The 21,126-nt window shown below is 39.5% G+C and overlaps 3 protein-coding genes across 4 annotated transcripts in view; all 3 read left to right on the top strand.

Moving 5' to 3' along the window:
* The first annotated feature begins 5,705 nt into the window (after nt 1–5,705).
* On the top strand, nt 5,706–10,787 carry LOC120732726 (sialic acid-binding Ig-like lectin 5). 2 transcript variants are annotated; one of them, XM_040030514.1, is made up of 10 exons: nt 5,706–5,860; nt 6,046–6,148; nt 6,557–6,973; nt 7,253–7,573; nt 7,697–7,958; nt 8,313–8,566; nt 8,659–8,943; nt 9,158–9,263; nt 9,363–9,432; nt 9,954–10,787. In XM_040030514.1, the coding sequence occupies exons 2-10, from the start codon at nt 6,088–6,090 to the stop codon at nt 10,263–10,265; spliced, it is 2,088 nt and encodes a 695-aa protein (XP_039886448.1). In that variant the 5' UTR covers nt 5,706–5,860; nt 6,046–6,087; the 3' UTR covers nt 10,266–10,787. The 2 variants fall into 2 exon arrangements, with proteins under 2 accessions (XP_039886448.1, XP_039886449.1); XM_040030515.1 differs by lacking the exon at nt 8,313–8,566 and having other exon boundaries at nt 7,697–7,954.
* A 3,505-nt stretch (nt 10,788–14,292) lies between these two features.
* On the top strand, nt 14,293–16,399 carry LOC120733048 (sialic acid-binding Ig-like lectin 14). Its single transcript, XM_040031043.1, has 5 exons — nt 14,293–14,408; nt 14,491–14,797; nt 14,957–15,059; nt 15,470–15,883; nt 16,164–16,399. The coding sequence occupies exons 3-5, from the start codon at nt 14,999–15,001 to the stop codon at nt 16,397–16,399; spliced, it is 711 nt and encodes a 236-aa protein (XP_039886977.1). The 5' UTR covers nt 14,293–14,408; nt 14,491–14,797; nt 14,957–14,998.
* LOC120732721 (sialic acid-binding Ig-like lectin 11) overlaps nt 16,400–21,126 on the top strand; it is a 20,448-nt gene continuing 15,721 nt past the window's right edge. Inside the window, exon 1 of the mRNA XM_040030506.1 lies at nt 16,400–16,482. The gene's annotated coding sequence lies outside the window, so the exon portion shown is untranslated. The remainder of the gene's footprint in view (nt 16,483–21,126) is intronic.

Here is a 21,126-nt window from a genome sequence, read left to right as displayed (position 1 = left end):
CTTCTGTATTTTATGTATATAAGCTTAGATTCGTTATTTATAGTTGGTTTACACAGCTTTGTGTATGTATGTGTAATGTGTATATATAGACACTTGTGTGTGTGTGTGTGTGTGTGTGTGTGTGTGTGTGTGTGTGTGTGTGTGTGTGTGTGTGTGTGTGTGTGTGTGTGTGTGTGTGTGTGTGAGATTTACATTGCTGTGCTTGAGAGCCACCATCTACCGGAACCAAATTCCCTGTATGTGTCTGCACATATACTTGGCCAATAAACACGATTCTGATTCTGATTCTGATTCTGATAAGGGGATTGTTGACTCCTAGAAGTCGGTCATCTTGGATACAACTTTTGTTTTTTCAATAGGAAGAAGGCCATGTGACACATCAAACTTATTGGTAATGTCACAAGAAAAACAATGGTGTGCTTGAAGAAAAAGACAACATTTTTTATGACATATATAATGTTGGTGATCACAATCCTCTGGGTACAGCTATGTAGACTCACACATACAACAATCATCACCATTGGGTACATTAGGTATGACAGTGACACTCTTGTTTCTATTGGTATACAATGTACTCACAATTCGAAGTTTTTAACTCCGGATCCGAGCTGGCCGAGTGAGATCTCGAGGGAGAACAAAGGGAAGCGGAGGCGGCCTAGAGGGAAGCGAGCCGGCGTCAGGAACAGGCTGAGAGCTCGTGCACACCGCACACCTCTGCCTAGCATCCTGCTCGCCAACGTCCAGTCACTCGAGAACAAGCTTGACGACCTCAGGGCCAGGATAAAGTTCCAGAGAGACATTCGGGACTGCAATCTCCTCTGCTTCACCGAGACATGGCTGAACCCAGCGGTGCCGGACCACGCCATCCAGCCGGCCGAGTTCTTCTCGGTTCACCGCATGGACAGGACACGGGACTCGGGGAAGTCAAGGGGAGGCGGCGTGTGTTTAATGGTGAACAACAACTGGTGCAACAGTGCGAACGTTGTTCCTCTCACACGCTCCTGCACACCAAATCTGGAACTACTGTCCATCATGTGTCGTCCTTTTTATCTACCTCGGGAATTTACATCGGTCATTGTAAGTGCCGTTTATATTCCACCACAAGCGGACACGGTCACCGCCTTATGCGAGCTGCATGAGGCACTCACACAGCACCAGACACAACACCGGGACGCTGCGCTTATTGTGACGGGGGACTTTAATAGCGCCAACCTCAAACGCGCAGCGCCGAACTTTTATCAACACATCACCTGCCCCACCAGAGGTGAAAGGACACTGGACCACTGCTACACTACGGTCAAGGACGGCTACAAGGCACAATCCCGCCCCCCGTTTGGCAAATCTGATCACGCCGCCATTTTCCTCATGCCAAAATACAAACAAAGGCTGAAACAGGAAGTTCCGGTTCAGAGGAAGGTCGCGCGCTGGACGGACCAATCGGTGGCCGCGTTACAGGACGCACTCGATGACGCAGACTGGGACATGTTCAGGAACAGCTCCGACGATGACGTCAACGTGTTTACGGAAGCGGTTGTGGGATTCATCGGGAAACTAGCGGATGATACCGTGGAGACAAAGACTATCACAACGTTTCCCAACCAGAAGCCGTGGGTGGATAAAACCATCCGCGACGCTCTGAGATCCCGCACCGCTGCCTACAACATGGGACTCATGACGGGGGACATGGACCCGTACAAAGCCGCGTCATATAACGTGCGGAGGGCGGTGAAAGAGGCGAAGCAGCGCTACGGGAGGAAACTAGAGTCACAACTCCAACAGAGTGACTCTAGGAGCCTGTGGCGGGGACTAAGGACAATAACGGACTATAAAGCACCAACAACCGGTATGACGAACGCGGCCGTGACTCTGGCAGACGAGCTGAACACTTTCTATGCTCGCTTCGAGGCTGCAGCTAAGGTCTCCAACAATGCTAGTGTTAGCGGCGCTAACGGCTGCAGACAGGAAGATGCTGCCAGCACCGGAAACGTGCTCGTCATCTCCGAGCATGAAGTAAGGAGAGCCTTCAAGAGAGTGAACACCAGGAAAGCAGCAGGACCAGACGGCATCCCAGGTCGTATCCTAAGAGACTGCGCATACCAGCTAGCTCCTGTGTTCACTGAGATATTCAACATCTCTTTATCTCAGTCGGTGATCCCCACATGCTTCAAAGAGTCCATCATTGTTCCTGTCCCGAAGAAACCCCACCCTGCTTCTCTCAATGACTATCGCCCTGTAGCCCTCACCTCAGTAGTGATGAAGTGCTTTGAACGCCTGGTCAGAGACTTCATCATTTCTTCACTACCAGACACACTGGACCCACTACAGTTCGCTTACCGTCCAAATCGTTCCACAGACGATGCCATCTCTCATCTCCTCCACACATCACTCACTCACTTGGACACTAGAAGGGGGAATTATGTTAAAATGCTCTTCATAGACTACAGCTCTGCATTTAACACCATAATTCCCTCCACACTCACCACCAAGCTGGAGCATCTGGGACTCAGCTCATCTATGTGTCAGTGGATCTCCAACTTCCTAACTGGCAGACCACAGGCAGTAAGGATGGGCGGACATGTCTCAGCCTCCACCACTCTCAGCACTGGAGCACCCCAGGGGTGTGTTCTGAGCCCCCTGCTGTACTCTTTGTACACATATGACTGTGTGGCCACTACCAGCTCCACCACCATCATCAAGTTTGCTGACGACACCGTCGTGGTGGGCCTGATCTCTGATAACAACGAGACGGCCTACCTGAAGGAGATTAGGAATCTGGAGAACTGGTGCCAGAGGAACAACCTCCTTCTAAACGTCAGTAAGACAAAGGAGCTGATAGTGGACTTCAGCACTAAGCAGGAGAGGAACTACCAGACCCCCGTCATCAACGAGTGCCCAGTGGAGAGAGTGGACAGCTTCAAATACCTCGGAGTTCACATCACGCAGGACCTGTCATGGTCCTGTCACATCAACACCGTGGTGAAAAAGGCCCGACAGCGTCTCTACCACCTCAGACGCTTGAGAGACTTCCAACTGCCCTCCAAGGTGCTCAGGAACTTTTACTCGTGCACCATAGAGAGCATCCTGGCGGGAAACATCTTAACCTGGTTCGGGAACAGCACCATGCAGGACAGACGAGCTCTACAGAGGGTTGTGCGATCAGCTGAGCGCACCATCCCCTCCGAGCTCCCTGACCTGCACTCAATCTACAGCAGGCGGTGCTGGACCAAGGCCAGGAAGATCGTGAGGGACCTCAGCCATCCCAACAACAGACTGTTCTCTCTGTTGAGGTCAGGAAAGCGATTCCGCTCCCTGAAGACCAACACAGAGAGACTGAGGAGGAGCTTCTTCCCGCAGGCGATACGGTCTCTCAATCACACCACCACACAGTACTGACCCACACATATGGTTCTTACACACACACTGGACTTTCTGGACTTTGTTTTTGCACAACACTGGTCACTAAATTCTTCATTTCCGGTTAATACTTGTACAGCTGCTGTTATTGTGTATATATTTATTTATATTTAGATTTCTTCATACATTCTTATATAGTTCTATATTGTGTATTGTGTATTTTGTTGTACAGTTATTTTATTTTCAACTTTAATTTATATTTTATTCCTTCCCAGTTAAATTTACCCTTCATTCTAATTTGTGTTGTACAGTTATTTCATTTTTAACCTTAATTTATATTTTATTCCTTCCTAGTTAAATTTACCCTTTTTAATTTTTCTTTTTAATTTTTCATATTTATTTCCTATCTTATTCATAGCCTTTCCTTTTTTTGTTTTCTTTAGGTCACGAGCAGTTGTCCAAGCATTTCACTACATATCGTACTGTGTATGACTGTGTACGTGACAAATAAAAATTTGAATTTGAATTTGAATTTGAACAAACTGCTGCACTGATCTTATTTTAAATGGTTAAAAATAATTTTCACAAATACAAGTGCAGAGCAGTGCATTGCTAAAACAATATTAAAATGAGTTACATGGCAATACTAAGAGCAGCAGAGATGGTGCAGAATATAAATAAATACATAAGAAGCCTAAATATGCAGAAGTGTTTGCAGAGAGGCAGCAAACACTGAGAATGAGAGAGGGGAAGTTTATTTTAAATTCTTAAGTTCTTTAATGCACTCAATCTGTCTCAAGGAACTTTTTTTTAACTGAGTACATAAGAAAGCACTTATATAGCAATAAAATGATGTTGTATCGGTGGTATGATGTTGAAGTAATGTAAATGCTGCCAAAATCTTCATCTTGGACTCCATCCACAAACATCTGGAGCTCCCTGACTCCTCCACCAGACTTCTGTTTGCTGATTTCTCATCAGCGTTCAACACTCTGCAGCCTCATATCCTGGCCACTAAACTTTCCACCCGATTTCATCTGGATGATCAGCTAATCCTGTGGATACTGGACTTTTTGACCAACAGGACTCAGAAAGTTGGGGTCAACAAGTCTCTTTCCGGTCTCTTTTCCACCTCCACTGGCTCCCCCCAGGGCTGTGTGCTCTCCCCCCTGCTCTTCATCCTCTACACCGATGACTGCAGATCCACACAGCCCAACTGTCACCTGGTTGAATATGCTGACAAAACATTTCTCCTGTCACTGCTGTCAGGCCCCTCACAACACCACAGGCCCACTCTTCAGGAGTTTGTAGAGTGGTGTGACAGCTCCAGACTTGAATTGAACATAGGCAAAACCAAAGAGATGGTGGTGACCTTCTCCAGTAGGCCGAGGGATCTGGCTGCTTCAGTCACCACCACCATCCACGGGAAGCCAGTGGAGGTATTGAGGAGTGCAAATACCTGGGAACCATCTTCAACAACCTCCTGAAATTCTCTGCCAACAGGCTATACCTCCTTAGGAAACTCAACTCCTTTGGAGTCAGCACACCCATCATGATGACTTTTTACTATGCCTTCCTGGAAAGCATCATGACCTTCTCCATCACCTGCTGGTTCCACTCCCTCAGCCTTCAGAACAGGAACAGACTGCAGCACGCTCCATCAGTGTGCTCTAAAATCATTGGACTGCCTGTCAGAACTCTGGCACAGGTTTTCAGCCAACAGGCCCTTAGACAGGCAGCCAAAATCATCAACGACCCCTCTCACATTCTTCACCCAGCATCTCAATGGCTCCCCTCTGCAGGAAATACTGAGAGAGGGAGAGCCACCTTTGTCCTCAAAGCCACTCTGCTTTTTAACTCCAGCCGATAAAAACATTTCCCACACCAGAAACATAAACTACATTCTTCTTACACTACTGACACTTTATTCACTTTTAGTCACTTGCGGTTATTTATTCACCTTCAGTCACTTTAATTTTAAAACTGTGTAATTTTAAAACTGTATATTCTGTGTATTTATTATTTCACTTCTATTGCCTGTTCTTATTGTCCGTATCTTCCACGTATGCTGCTCGGTTGTCTGTTAATTGCCCCTTGGAGATAAATAAAGTCTTCTGATCCCGATTCTGATTCTGATATGAAAATATAAAACTTGTTGGAGCATCATTATTGGAATGTTAAAATAAGATACCATTATGTTTTAAAAAGGTAAATTATTTAATAAACAATGTTATAATTATATATAGCATACAGAGGAACTTGAACGTCAGTCTGTAAAGTTTAGTGGTTTACTGAGAAACTTCCTGAAATCATTTTGCAAGAAGGAGGAAGAAAAAGAAAAGAGCGATGAGGATGAAAAACTTCAGTTTAGAGAGTGAGCAGACATCAGTGAGAAGAGAAGTTTTGAAGAACAAAGTAAAACAGGTAAAAATAAAATTGAATGTGGCTGAAAAAATCTTTTTAAAAGAAGAATTGTAAAGACTTTTTCACATCTGTAGCAGTGATGGTGAATAAGACCATTATTTATTAATCAAATATTACAAGGCTGTCCTCTTATTTGGCAGTTAATATACATTTATATTCTATTATATATATTATACATCTTTCTTTTGATGTGTGATGTGAACTGTTGGCTTTTTCTTTATTGTATTTTTTGTTTTGATTTCTTTTTTGCTTCATCGGCTGGATAAGTTATTCTGTGGAGGGAGAGACTGAACGTCTCGAGCAACGAACATGTTTGTTCTCATCTGGTCGGCTCTGTTTGTCTCTGTAAAAGGCAGCATTGCTGACACAGGTTTGTATCTTGTCCTGTAATTCTGCTATATTTGTATTTGACTTTTTAAAATATTTGCATGTAACACTCTTTTTCTGAAATGTATCCAGATGATAAGAATTTTTTATTACCCACAGTTCATCATAAATTTGTGCCTTTACTATCATCTATTGGCTCGTGTGCCATTTTAATTTAATGTTTTGTTAAACGTGTTCTGAGATATTGTTGATGCACATCCAGGGAGATTCCATAGCCTGGATATAATAAGCTGTGAAATGAGAACATTATAGTAGTTGTGGAGTACAGCACAAACAAGCAGCCCGTGTAAAAGATAAAAGTTACTTCAATATCTTTAATTAGACATCATGTTTATTGTTGTAAAGTAAATATTCTTTATCACTATATTTATCTTTCCCTTTGCATTAACAGGTGCCTCTGCCTTGGCGCAACAACACTGTTACAACAAAGGATACTGTCTTAATCTCACTGAGCGAGAACTAACAGCAGAGGCTGGACTCTGTGTTGTGATCCCGTGTTCTTTCACTACTGCTGTTGGCTTTACACCCAAACATATAGTTTGGTACAAATGTGAAGCATCTCAACACAGTTGCCGTGAAGCTGACATAATATTTCACAGCAACAACAACACTGAGAAAAAAGCTCAGGCTGAGTTTGAAGGACGAGTCTCACGTTTGGAGCCTGACGTGACTCAAAAAAACTGCAGCATCATCATTAATGATCTGAAAGAGTCTGATTCTGGATCATATCAGTTCAGAGTTACTGGTGAACTGAATGGAAAACAAAATGGATTCACATTCATTCCAAGAGTAACTGTCTCAGTTAAAGGTGAAAAAAGCTATTTCAAGGACAATCATGTTGAAAAAGAAGATATTTGTTCATGTACAATAACATATTTAGTATTTTTAAGGCCTTAATGAAGTATTCATTATTTTGGGGAATTGTTGACCTCTATGGTAGCTGGTAGGAACTGCAGCAGTTCCTGTTAAAACTTATGATTGCCATTAACCATTTTCATTAAATATCTTATTTGAAAAAACAGATTGACGTACTTGATGAACTTCAGATAGTTGATGTGTTTCTATAAATGCAATTTTTTTCTATTAGGTCTTAATCTGAAGCCCAGAGTAATGATTCCCACACTGACAGAGGGACAGCAGGCCACACTGACCTGCACTGCTCCTGGTCTCTGCTCTGGATCTGTTCCTCAAATCACCTGGACATGGAGAGGAGCAGGAGGGACTGAATCTTACATTACAGGAAACAGCACTAATTTCAAGACTGAGAATCTGGTGGATTTCACACAAAGACACATCTCAACTTTGACCTTTAACGCTTCATCTGAACACCACAACACCAGTATCACTTGCAAGATCAACTTCACATGTGGAAAAACTACAGAGGAGACTTTGACAGTAAATGTGAACTGTGGGTACTTCGTAACCTATTGTTATTGTTTATATCTATTTATTTATTTGAAATCTATTGGATGATCAGTAGAGTCTGAAAAGGAAACAACATGATTGTAAAATGTATATTTTTATCTCACAGATAAGAAAGAAATTACAATCAGTGGTGTTACAACCGTTAAGGAGGGAGATGTTCTTAATCTGACCTGCAGTGTTGAAAGTTTTCCTCCATCTGTGATTGTGTGGTCTAAACTCGGTTCTGACACAAACCTGCACAATGACACTGGATCAGCTACACTTGTCATCTCTAATGCAACAGCAGAACATTCTGGACAGTACATCTGTGCAGTTACATATATGGACAATTCCCTGAAGAAGGATATCAGTGTCACAGTGATATGTAAGTACACAAATTTTTTGCTTTTAAGCAGAACATTTTTAGCAGTGGCCACATCTTTTATATATTGATGCAGAGTAAAACTTTATTCAGAAAGAGGAACACTGTAGACTGCACTATACAGGGGAAGTAAGAGGAAATGTATTAAGAGCCTTTTGAAACCTATTATGATAATTTACGGTGACCAAATTGTAATTTGCATTTTAATGGCATTTGTGGCATTTTACACTTTGCATTTATTAAACTCGCGTTTTTATCATTCTTTTCTTTCATTTTTTTTTGTTGAATTATTACATGTCGGTGTAACTTGCCCTCTCCTTAAATATACCATTGAAATCACTGAAATGTATTTTACAAATAGCAGGGCTGCTCAGATCATTGGGAATACAACTGTTAAGGAGGGAGATGTTCTGAATCTGACCTGCAGTGCTGAAAGTTTTCCTCCATCTGTGATTGTGTGGTATAAACTTAGTTCTAACACAAAGCTGCACAATGACACTGGATCAGCTACACTTGTCATCCATAATGTAACATCAGAACATTCAGGGCAGTACATCTGTACACTAAAACATCTGGACACAACTCTGAATTCATATGTTGATGTAACTGTGACTTGTAAGTAGATGGCATGTATTTTTAACCTGAAGTTCATTAACATTATAGCTTGCAGCGTGTCCTGTTTTATGATTCTGACTACATGTTTACAGGGCATACAAAGATACAGAATGGCTCAGGATGTGTGCTTCAGTCTGAGGGTTTGACCTGTGTGTGCATCAGTGAAGGCTTTCCTTTACCTAACATCAAATGGCCTCTGTTGAATCACCACACTGAGTACTCTGTCATTACTAGTGTATCAAACCACACAGTCAACAGCACTGTCAGTGTAACTGTAAAAAACCATGGCAACAGCACTGTTGAATGTGTTAGCAACAATGGAAATGGAGAAGTAAGAGAGAACCTGCTGATCAATAACAACTTGTCCAAAAAAGATGGTAAGTTTTGTTTGGTTGTTGCTGTTGTTTTAAATTAAAACCCTTTCTGTAACATTTTTAACCACTTGACATTTTTACTACCATTTTTGGACCCATGTAATCTATGACCTATGTAATTAAGACAATCATTAGACTAGCCATTAGGTGTACTGTATATAATTCAATGGCAAATGTGAGTTAACAGGTTTTATCATGTTGTTTTCTTTGATTGCAGAGCCGTCATCGGGTCTTAGGTGGCGATTTCTGGAAATTATCATTGCATTTTTGATTGGTGCAGTTCTTTCATCAAGTGTTTGCTTTTTGGCCAAAAAGTGTTACAGGTACAGAATTTATTTTTGTAGTTATTACTAAGGTTTCTCTGTAGATTCAATTTAACATTCATTTCAGCATTGTTTCTGTAAATATGCCCTTTTCTACAGGAAAGAAATGACGAGTTCTGGACATTTGAATGACACTTTTGTGATGCTGACACGTCCAGATGATCCACTGGTATTTATGTTAATTTGTCTTTTTTGATATAACTCTTCAAATAGTTTAAATGAGTTTCAGCACAAATATCTCACATACATATGGTGGAAGTCTCATTGCTGCTGGTAATCCAGTGTCGCCACCTTTATTCTGCTAGGCGGTGTTTAACACAGCCTGGCAATTCTCAGGTGTACTCCAGCGCAATGCAGTAAGGGACAGATGGAGAGAGAAACCATGCAAATAGGATGGTTTGACTTAAAATATGAGACATCTCAACTTTCTGTCACAGTAAAACTTTGATCTTTAATATTCATGATACAACAAACATATAATAAAATAAATAAACAAATACACAAATGGAAACCAGAATTAAAGTAATGCAAAGTTCCTTTCTTGTGTAAAGCTAATTTTCAGGCCACCCAATGAGAACTCAAACCCTTTGAAGCATGAAAGACTATATACAAGATAAATCGATAGTATTCACAATGTTTGGCTGCCTGTAGCTGATAAATGACTGAAACTATTTACTTTGTGCCTAACAGATACATGATGCTCAAGCATTACAAAACAACCAGACCCTGAACTCAAACAGTGGGACAAACGAAGTGAAATATGCCACCATTGATCTTTCCCTGTTAAAAACACACAGCGGCAGAAAGGCAGCAAGGATGCGAGAAAGCACAAAGACGGAGTACGCTGAAATTAAGAAGGTAATAAAAAAAGAACAAGAAGATGATGGTGGAGACGACGGTAAAATGTTGGAGGGGGAGATGAAACATTGTGAAACAGAAAAGAAGGACGAGGAAGATGAGGCAGTGTACTCCACTGTGAATGACATAACAGCTGATATTTGAGGAAATCTTTTGTATAGTTGCTAAGGATAAATATTGATCTCTTCAGATGTAATGGATGGATTGATGGATGGATGGATTTCCATTTTGTGTTGGAATAACTAAGTGTAGGACAATTTTCTCTATACTGTAAACTTCACAAATATTAATAAATCAAATCTTACAGAATGTTAGCTTTGAATATCGTGCTCTGCAGTAGTTTAAGGATTACAAATATTAGAAAAATGTTATGGTTTAGCAAATTTTAGATACCTATACTGCTTTACTATAAAATCTTGCCCAGTGACATTTAGTAGTAGCAGTAAATATAGTGGCTTATCTTTTTCTTGACTCTATTCTTGATGTATTTTGCAGATTTTTAACGGTTTAAGTTTCCATTTGGCAGATGGCCAACACTGACATTGTCTGGTTAAATATATTTGAAAGTGTGTAGCCAAAGTGTGCCAAATAACCTTTGGAATTTTCTTTTTGTGTTTTCACAAAATGCCCTTTTACACGATGTATTGTGTTTTGTATTCCTCCAGAATAAATGCATTTCTTTCCTCTTTTGCATAAGATCATTTATTTTCTTTTTCAGTTTTTATCCGGCACCATCATCAGGTTGACCGAATCATTTGTTCTATACCAATAATCCATTTAAAACTTTTGATATAACTAGCTTCAGTAGTTCTAATGCTAATGACAAAAGTCCCCAAACAATCCCAGAGTATTGATCGATAAAAATGACAATTTTTTTCTATTATTTACTTGGTTTAAAACCTCTTGAGAACAATATAGTTCAACACTAAATATGTTTTATTGCCACCCCCCACAGGGCGCCTGGGACCCTGATAAGGATTAGTGTAAGAGAATGGATGGATGAATGAATATGTGTATTTTAAGCTTTTTTATGAACATTTTGAAAAATAATGACTACCTTTTTTTAATAAATCCATTAAGTTGATAAAATGTTATATTTAGGAAGTATCATTCATTTCTAATAAATATGACTCAGTCAAAACAGTCTGGCTCAGCTTAAATCTTAGACTGCTTGAGCTCCACAGCTGTTTCACCTTGTCAATATTCAGTTTTTCACAAATGATACAATTTAATATTCAGATTACTGCTATGTATATGTATATAGAGTATCCCATAAAAATGGGTTCCTGTTCAGTTATTGCATGCTCTTGTTTTCGTTTATGTTTGTGTAAGATATCAGCCACACACATGTGGGAAGGAGAATTCAGTCTAGTTCAGCTGCCATCTATTTGGAGTTGAGAGTAGTTGACTGGTGTAGATTTTGGCCCTTCTCTGTTAAAGGGAGAGAAAGGATGAATTTGGAAGAGAAAGCAGGAAAGTGAGCGGCTGCATGACACAGTTGCAGCTGGTTGCAGCAGCCGACTCCAGTGACAGATAGGGATATTTTAAAGGAAAATGGCTATAACATGGCCCGAATGGTTTTGCTTTTATAATAATTCAATTTGACCAGAAGAAGGATTCAATTTAATTAGGATTATTGTGGATTTGTTTTGATACAACAGAATAGGAACCTGTTAGTTTGCTGGACCTGTATATTATGGAAGTTTAAGGAGGAAAGCTTACTCTGTAATTAGGAGTTGGCCAACCAGATAACATTCTTCAAGACCTAGAGAGGAAGAGCTTGAGAGTTAAATTCCAAGGATCTGATGTGGAAATACAATCCCTACTAATGCAAGACCTATTAACATGGGGGGAAAGTCTTTCTCTGGAAGATGCAAGAACTACACCTTTAGGCATTTGTCTGCTTCGAAAGAAAAATAAACCTTGTGATGGAATAAACGTGATGAATTTCTATTGGTTCTCTATTGGTCACTGTTAGAACTTCTTCTTTTCTTGTACTGTGGCCATTTTGTTCTGAGACCCACTTCTTAACACCATATTTGCAGTTTCAGCATGCAAGTTTATAGTACTGATGAGTAAAACATCAGTTTAAACCATTGAGTTCTTCAGGATTGTTACAAACAAGAAATGCTCTACTAAATAGATACTTAAGTACCTGATGGACACAGATACACAGATCAATTGGTGTTTGAACTGATCCACACTTCAGACATATGCCAGCTGTTAGTTTTTGTACAGCACTGCGGGTCTGATCCAGAAAGCCTTCAGTCTCTTAATAACTGTTACTAGATATTAACAGTAACCAGTATTGATGATGATGATGATGATGATGCTTTTTTCTATTACATACTTAGTTTAAACTAACTTAATAACTAAACACAGAGACAGACAAGCTGCTATCACCCTTTAAGGAAAGAAAACAACAAAACTCAGGTGTTGGTCAGTAAACTGAAAAGTACAAAAGGATTAGTCATGAAAGACACACTCCTCTCCACAGAGCAGGAGCAATCAATCACCATACACACAGCTCACTAGTTACAAACCAACAAGGCTCTCTGGCACTAGAGCTCACCTTTCTCTGGCCTTAAGTACTTCTAACTGCTGATGGGAGTCAGCTGTACAAAAAAGATGGGACCTAAGGCAGGAGAGGTGGCAGGACACACCCACACAAGGGCAATCTGGATGCCCTGCTAGGGCCATAACAAGAACAATAACGCTCAAGACTAAATATGTTTTATTGCTCCCGCCCAGGTAAGGGGTATGAGAATGGATTGATGGATGAATAAATGCGTGGTATTTATGAACATTTTAAAAAATAATAACTAGCTGCTTTTAACAAATCAATTAAGTTGTTGAAATTTGATATCTGGGAAATATCATTCATTTCTAATACATATGACTCAGTGTTTCAGGTCAAAACAGTCTGTCTCAGCTTAAATCGTAGAATTGTGTGAAGGCAGGCATCAAATTCAGAAGAAAGTCAGTAATGCGAAAAAGACTGAAGATAATTTTTTATGACATATATAATGTTGGTGATCACAATCCTCTGGGTCCAGCTATGTAGACTCACACATACAACAAACTGCTGCACTGATCTTATTTTAAATGGTTAAAAATAATTTTCACAAATACAAGTGCAGAGCAGTGCATTGCTATAACAATATTAAAATGAGTTAGCAATAGCAATACTAAGACCAGCTGAGATGGTGTGAAAATATAAATGGATACATAAGAAGCTTAAATATGCAGATGTGTTTGCAGAGAGGCAGCAAACACTTCTGCATATTTGGACATGAAATATGACTAAATATGCAGAAATAAGGGGAATGAGAGAGGGGAAGTTTATTTAAATTCTTAAGTTCTTTAATGCACTCAATCTGTCTCAAGGAACATTTTTTAATGAGTACATAAGAAAACATTTAAATAGCAATAAAATGATGTTGTATTGGTGGTATGATGTTGAAGTAATGTAAAGATAAGCTGAATGTCATATACAAGTTATGTTTTCACTCTAATCTTGTGCGGACTTTACCTCACAGTGATAAGGGCCATGTGGTGAATGATGATGATTTGATGCTATATGAATATATAGAACTTGTTGGAGCACCATTACTGCAATCTTTAAATCTCAAGATAGCATTATGTTTTAAAAAGGTAAATTGTTATAATTATATATAGCATACAGAGGAACTTGAACGTCAGTCTGTAAAGTTGAGTGGTTTACTGAGAAACTTCCTGAAATCATTTTGCAAGAAGGAGGAAGAAAAAGAAAAGAGCGATGAGGATGAAAAACTTCAGTTTAGAGAGTCACCAGACATCAGTGAGAAGAGAAGTTTGAAGAACAAACCAAAACAGGTAAAAATAAATTTTAATGAGTTTCAAAAAGTCTTTTTAAAAGAAGAATTGTAAAGACTTTTTCACATCTGTAGCAGTGATGGTGAATAAGACCATTATTTATTAATCAAATATTATGAGTGACCTAATGCTGTAAATGGCCTGTATTTGTATAGCGCTTTACACATCCAGTCATCCACCCATTCACACTGTCACGGTCCCCGTGTCTCTCTGGTTGGCCCACGCTGGCTACAGGTTTTGTTGTTGATTAGTTTTAGTTTTTTTGTCTCTCCTCCTCCTCTCTGCCTGGGTGGAGCTCATTACGGGCTCTCACTCCTGGCCCACGCACCCCTGTGGATGGTGTCCACCTGCGGCTGATCTGGCTGATTTCCCCAGCTGCTATTTAAGGCAGTGGCACAGAGCAGCTCACCGCTGGAACGTCGAACCACCTGAGTTCGTGCTCGCGGCATATTCAAAGAAGAATCGCTTACACGTGTTTTATGTTGTGGAACTAACCTTGACCTTCTGTCTGTAGATTCTGGACCGAATCACCGGACCTGTCCGAGTGGGGCAGTGTGTGGAGTGTTGGAGCGAGTGCGGCTGAAGAGGAGTGCGTGTGTGCGGAGGAGCGGTGGCGGTGACTGAGTGGAAGAGGAAGCGTGTGTGTGGATTCCCCCCCCCCCTTCTCTCCCTGGAGCCCTGGACCCCCTCCCAACTCACTGTACATACATTTTGCACTAAGGTGATCCCTGTTGTAAATAAATCCCCTCTTTTGTTTCCTTGAAAGAACTGTCTGCGCGTGGGTCCGTTCAGTAGCCATGACACACACACTGGTGATGCTGGTAATGCTGTCCCCTTATTTGGCAGTTAATATACATTTATATAATATTATATATATATATATATTACATCTTTTATTGAGCTGTGTGATGTGAACTGTTGGCTTTTTCTTTATTGTATTTTTTGTTTTGGTTTCTTTTTTGCTTCATCTGCTGGATAAGTTATTCTGTGGAGGGAGAGACTGAACGTCTCGAGCAACGAACATGTTTGTTCTCATCTGGTCGGCTCTGTTTGTCTCTGTAAAAGGCAGCATTGCTGACACAGGTTTGTATCTTCTGCTTTACTGTAATTCTGCTATATTTCTATTTGGTTTTTTTATATATATGTATGTAACACTGTTTTTCTGAAATTTGTCCAGATAATAAGAATTTATTATTACCCACAGTTCATCATAAACTTGTGCCTTTGCTACCATCTGTTGGCTTGTGTGCCATTTTAATTTAATCTTTTGTTAAACATGTCCTGAGATATTGTTAATCAACATCCAGGAATATATTATTGCCTGGATATAATAGCCTATTAAATGTGAAAAAGTAGTTGTGTAGGCTACAGCACAAACAAGAAGATTGTGAAAACATAAAAGTTCCTGTGGTATCTTTAATTAGACATCATGTTTATTGTTGTAAAGTAAATATTCTTTATCACTATATTTATCTTTCCCTTTGCATTAACAGTTGCTTCAGCCTGGGGACGACAACACTGTGATAGAAAATACTGTGTTACTCTGAGTGAGCGAGAACTAACAGCAGAGGCTGGACTCTGTGTTGTGATCCCGTGTTCTTTCACTACTGCTGATGAGTTTACACCCGAACATATAGTTTGGTACAAATGTGAAGCATCTCAACACAGGTGCAGTGAAGCTGACATAATATTTCACAGCAACAAAAACACAGACAAAAAAGCTCAGGCTGGGTTTGAAGGACGAGTCTCACGTTTGGAGCCTGATGTGAGGCAAAAGAACTGCAGCATCATCATTAATGATCTGAAAGAGTCTGATTCTGGATCATATCAGCCCAGAGTTACTGGTGAACTGAATGGAAAACAAGGTGGATTCACATTCATTCCAAGAGCAACTGTCTCTGTTAAAGGTGAAAAAAGCTATTTCAAGGACAATCACGTTGAAAAAGAAGATATTTGTTCATGTACAATAACATATTTCGTATTTTTAAGGCCTTAATGAAGTATTCATTATTTTGGGGAATTGTTGACCTCTATGGTAGCTGGTAGGAACTGCAGCAGTTCCTGTTAAAACTTATGATTGCCATTAACCATTTTCATTAAATATCTTATTTGAAAAAACAGATTGATTTACTAGATGAACTTCAGATAGTTGATGTGTTTCTATAAATGCAATTTTTTTCCCATTAGGTCTTAATCAGAAGCCCAGAGTAATGATTCCCACACTGACAGAGGGACAGCAGGCCACACTGACCTGCACTGCTCCTGGTCTCTGCTCTGGATCTGTTCCTCAAATCACCTGGACATGGAGAGGAGCAGGAGGGACTGAATCTTACATTACAGGAAACAGCACTAATTTCAAGACTGAGAATCTGGCGGCTTTCACACAAAGACACATCTCAACTTTGACCTTAATGCTCATCTGAACACCACAACACCAGTATCACTTGCAAGATCAACTTCACATGTGGAAAAACTACAGAGGAGACTTTGACAGTAAATGTGAACTGTGGGTACTTCGTAACTTATTGTTATTGTTTATATCTGGTTTTTTTTAAATCTATTGGATGATCAGTAGAGTCTGAAAAGGAAACAACATGATTGTAAAATGTATATTTTTATCTTACAGACATGAAAGAAATTATAATCATTGGGAATTCAACTGTTAGGGAGGGAGATGTTCTGAATTTGACCTGCAGTATTGAAAGTTTTCCTCCATCTGTGATTGTGTGGTCCAATCTTGGTTCTAACACAAAGCTGCACAATGACACTGGATCAGCTACACTTGTCGTCCATAATGTGACACCAGAACATTCAGGGCAGTACATCTGTACAGTAAAACATCTGAACACAACTCCAACTTCATATCTTGATGTAACTGTGACTTGTAAGTCAATGGCATTTTAACCTGAAGTTCATTAACATTATAGCTTACAGCATCTCCTGTTTTATGATTCTGACTACATGTTTACAGGGCATACAAAGATACAGAATGGCTCAGGATGTGTGCTTAAGTCTGATGGTTTGACCTGTGTGTGCATCAGTGAAGGCTTTCCTTTACCTAACATCACATGGCCTCTGTCGAATCACCACACTGAGTACTCTGTCATTACTAGTGTATCAAACCACACAGTCAACAGCACTGTCAGTCTCACTGTAAAAAACCATGGCAACAGCACTGTTGAATGTGTCAGCAACAATGGAAATGGAGAAGAAAGAGAAAACCTGCTAGTCCATAAAAACCTGTCTAAAAAAACATGGTTTGTGCTTTTCAGCTAAACACTTTCCACTTTAACATTTTCAGATTTTTTTAGTCCTGTATTTTTAACACAACCTCTGTATCTTCATGTACTACTTATATTCAGAAACCACGGATATTAACTTTTTATTTTTCCTTTCCATTTTATTCCCTCGGAGTGCAGAGCAACTGTCTAGTTTCAGGCTGGAATTCCTGAAAGTCATTAAAAGTCATCATTGGTCAGAAATCGCTATAGGTTGCATGCATTAACTTTAGTAATTATTATCAGGTTTTCTCCGTAGATAAATTTTAATATATATTTGTAAACATGTTCTGTAAAAATTACCTTTTCTACCAGAAAAAAAAGAGCTCCAGAAATTTGAATTAGAGTTTGAAAATAGATTTCTGTTTGTTTGCATTCTTGTTGACTTGGGTGAATAATAACCACAATCTTTTTTTTTTCAATAGAATTGATTGTTTTTAATATCGATTTTTACCAAATGGTTTAAATATAACTTATGGTTTACTGTATGTTATGTAAATAGAACTACAGTAGATAATACAGCTGCAATTAAAAAAAACAACCTGATTTTTATTCCAGCAAGGAAAATATTGTATCAAACAACAAAAAAAAGTGCATTTCAGATTTTTTTTTTTAATCTTGACTGCATCTGCACTTTAACTGCAGCAGCAGAAAAGTCTCACATTCAGGACAATGGTGATTGTATCACGCGCTGCAAAAATCATTTTGTACTTTCAAAATCAAAAAACAAAAAATAGCCCAATCAAAGGAAATATTTACAATAAACATTTCTGAATCAGCAATTTCTCAACAACATTCTACAGACTATGTATCAGTCAACGTGACGAAATATGTGCAGTATGTTTACAACTGTATAGATGTAGAGCAACCAGCAACTCATTGGACACATGTGGCTGTTGGGCCCTCTCAGCTGTGGCTCCTGGAAACGCTAAAATTACATAAAAAGCTGAAGTTACATCTGTCATCTGTCTGTGCCCCCCACAGCATTTTTAGCCCCCACGTGTGGGTGTGTTGTGTGTGTGTGTGGTGTGTGTACATATATAGGATACATAAAATATGTGTGTGCATGTGTTCTCTTCTGTCTTAACAGCAGCTCGTGTGAAACATTGTGGTTCTTACAGTACAGTTCTTCCCTGGATTGTTGCTGTGTATCTCTCACTTTGAATGTCTTCTGCATAACCTACATATGGTTCCTCTGGTATGTTTATTCACATGTATTTTATGGTTTTTTTTGACTCTTTGAATGCAGTCAAGACTTTTAGACGATAATGGGCTTCCGTTTCTTCTTATTAAAGGAATTCAAGAAAAAGGTGAACCTACATCAGGAGGAGAGAACCTACATGTCGCTGCAAAAAGCAGATGTATCATCAGATTATGATGTTATTGCACACCATATAAACTGAAGAGTCAGGTTTCAGAAAGCTGTGCTGTTGTAATGGCAGCCTGTAGTCAATACTTTGGTGATGTACTTAATTTAGTTTCATTGTCTTTATTAAAGCAGATACTATGGTATTACAAATTTTAATTTAAATCAGCTATTAAATTAAAGTTTAATATTTGTTAATTTTTTACATTGCATTGTAAATAAATGAGATTGTTTTATATGTAACAAATTACACTTTCTATTTCAATTTATACATAGAGTTTAATAAAATTGTTCACCTCTCTACAGCTGCAAATTGAGCTTTTTTTTGTTCTTTTCTTATCTTTGTAAGTTCAGCAGGTTGTAGCTAACAAGGCTACAATTATTCTACCTGTTTATGGATCAGATCAGTTCATTGGCTCTCTGGGGTCAGTCAGTTATAGCACAGTTTTTCTACTATTCCTCTTTGCCATTGTTGTGGAAGAAGTGTTAGTTGAAAGCAGAGACACTCTTATAACAAGACACAAGGATGCCCACAACAAACACGCATCAACACGGACACACTGAGAGTGAAGCAGAAGACGAGACACAAGGACATATAAATAAACAAGAAACTAAACAAGGAATAGAAGAAACTCAAAACAGACTAACTTTAAACTAATTAATAACCTAAAACCTAAAACCATTATACAAAATATCACTAAAACACATGAAACTCAAAAAGTTGGATCAAAAGGATCCAGAGCCACGGCCATATCATCACCCATGAACTAACTTCACAGCTGGTCAGAGGTTTCTGTGCTGATTTTTGAGTCAGAATAAGTTGTTTGGCCTTGGTAGAGAAGGTTTGGCAAGTTATTCATAGACGCAATCTATACACTCAACTCTGCTGCTTAGCCTACAAATGTTTGGGGAAATATAGTCAGAAAGCCTGTTTATAAGATTTACTGCCAAGGATTGTTACAACAAAGAAAAAATCAACCAAACACAAATTTCCTCTTTTTGTGCAACGTACCCAAATTTATGTGGCTGATAAACACACAAATACACAGCTCAGTTAACAGTTATCATATACCATAACCCAGTACCACCTGTAAAATTAGCTTCACTTGTGAAACAAATGAAGAAAAAATGTATGTGAACTGTGACTGCTTTTTACTATTTAATATTTGTTTCTATCTTGATGAAAAAATGAGAAAGTTATGGAAGTTATGTGATGTCAGTTTGTCCCTTTTTTCTCTCATAGGTCTGCTCATAGATATAAAGCTCACTGGCATTATAAGTCTGAGGAAGGGTGAGACTCTGAATCTGACCTGCTCTGTTAAAAGTTTTCTTCTCAGATTGTGTGGTCTAAACTTAGTTATAACCAAGGGCGTAGATTTGGCATGCACGGAAGGGACATGTCCCCACCAATATCCTGTGATTATTGAATTGTCCCCACCAATAATTTGATAACTTATAGTAAAGAAAACAAAACCGATTGAAAGAAAAAAAAAGATCTGTCAAAATTTTATTCACCTAACGGTGCAGAAAGTGTTAAATTACGTTCTCTACTGGAGTCCTACCTCATGTAACAAATATGACCAATGTGATTGGCTGTGCCTTTCGGGGAGCTCTGTTTAGTTTTAGTAGCGGCAAGCCTGCGCTGCGAGGACCCGCAAGGAGGATGACGGCAGCAAAAAGGAAGAACCTGGAAGAAACCTGTAAGTCACTTAAAGTCAAGTTCACTCATAAAATGTGTCCGTCATAATAACATTACAGGCTATGCTAGGCCATACATGCCAACCCTCCTGATTTTTCTGGGATAATCCAGAATTTCAGTGCCCCTCCCAAACATCTTCCGGAGCCACGATTCTCCCCAATTTCTCCCGATTTTCCACCTGGACAACAAAATTGAAAAACCATATCCAAGATTGGCTCAGCCAATTCCAGTTTCCAACAATGGCTACTACTACTGCAGCTACTTAGTTTTAATATTACTCTTATCACTCTTTCTGGGTCGCAAAATAAACTTTTAACATATTTTCAGGCGAGAATGTAGCTGTGTAAACTTCAAATATCTGAGGCGATGAGAACAGCAAACTCCGGGCACATAGTTTTCAAACGATGGCCTGGGTCTGCCCTGGGGCCTCCTCCCAGTGGAACACCTCACCCAGGAAGCATCTTTGTTAGATGCCTGAACCACCTCAACTGGCTACTTCTCGATGTGGAAAAGAAGTGGCTCTACTGTGAGCCCCTCCCGGATGGCCGTATTTCTCACCCTATCTCTAAGGGAGAGGATAGCCACCCTTTGGACGAAGCCCATTTCTGTGCATAATTTTATATTGTTGTTAAAATAAATTAATGAAAGCAACAAAACAACCTGAAGAGCCGGTTGGGATCCGAAAGAGGCGGCTCTTTTTAGTGAGTCGTGCCGAAAGAGCCGGTTCTCTAAAAAGAGCCGGAAATCCCATCACTAGTGGCAATGTGTCCTTCACAGTGCTATGTGTCTGCTTCTCTGGGCGGAATC

Source organism: Simochromis diagramma, unplaced genomic scaffold (genome assembly GCF_900408965.1).
Source record: "Simochromis diagramma unplaced genomic scaffold, fSimDia1.1 OVJJ01000361.1, whole genome shotgun sequence".
Lineage (NCBI taxonomy): Eukaryota > Metazoa > Chordata > Actinopteri > Cichliformes > Cichlidae > Simochromis > Simochromis diagramma.
Note: the sequence above shows the minus strand (reverse complement) of the source record. Positions and strands in the feature narration are given on the sequence as shown.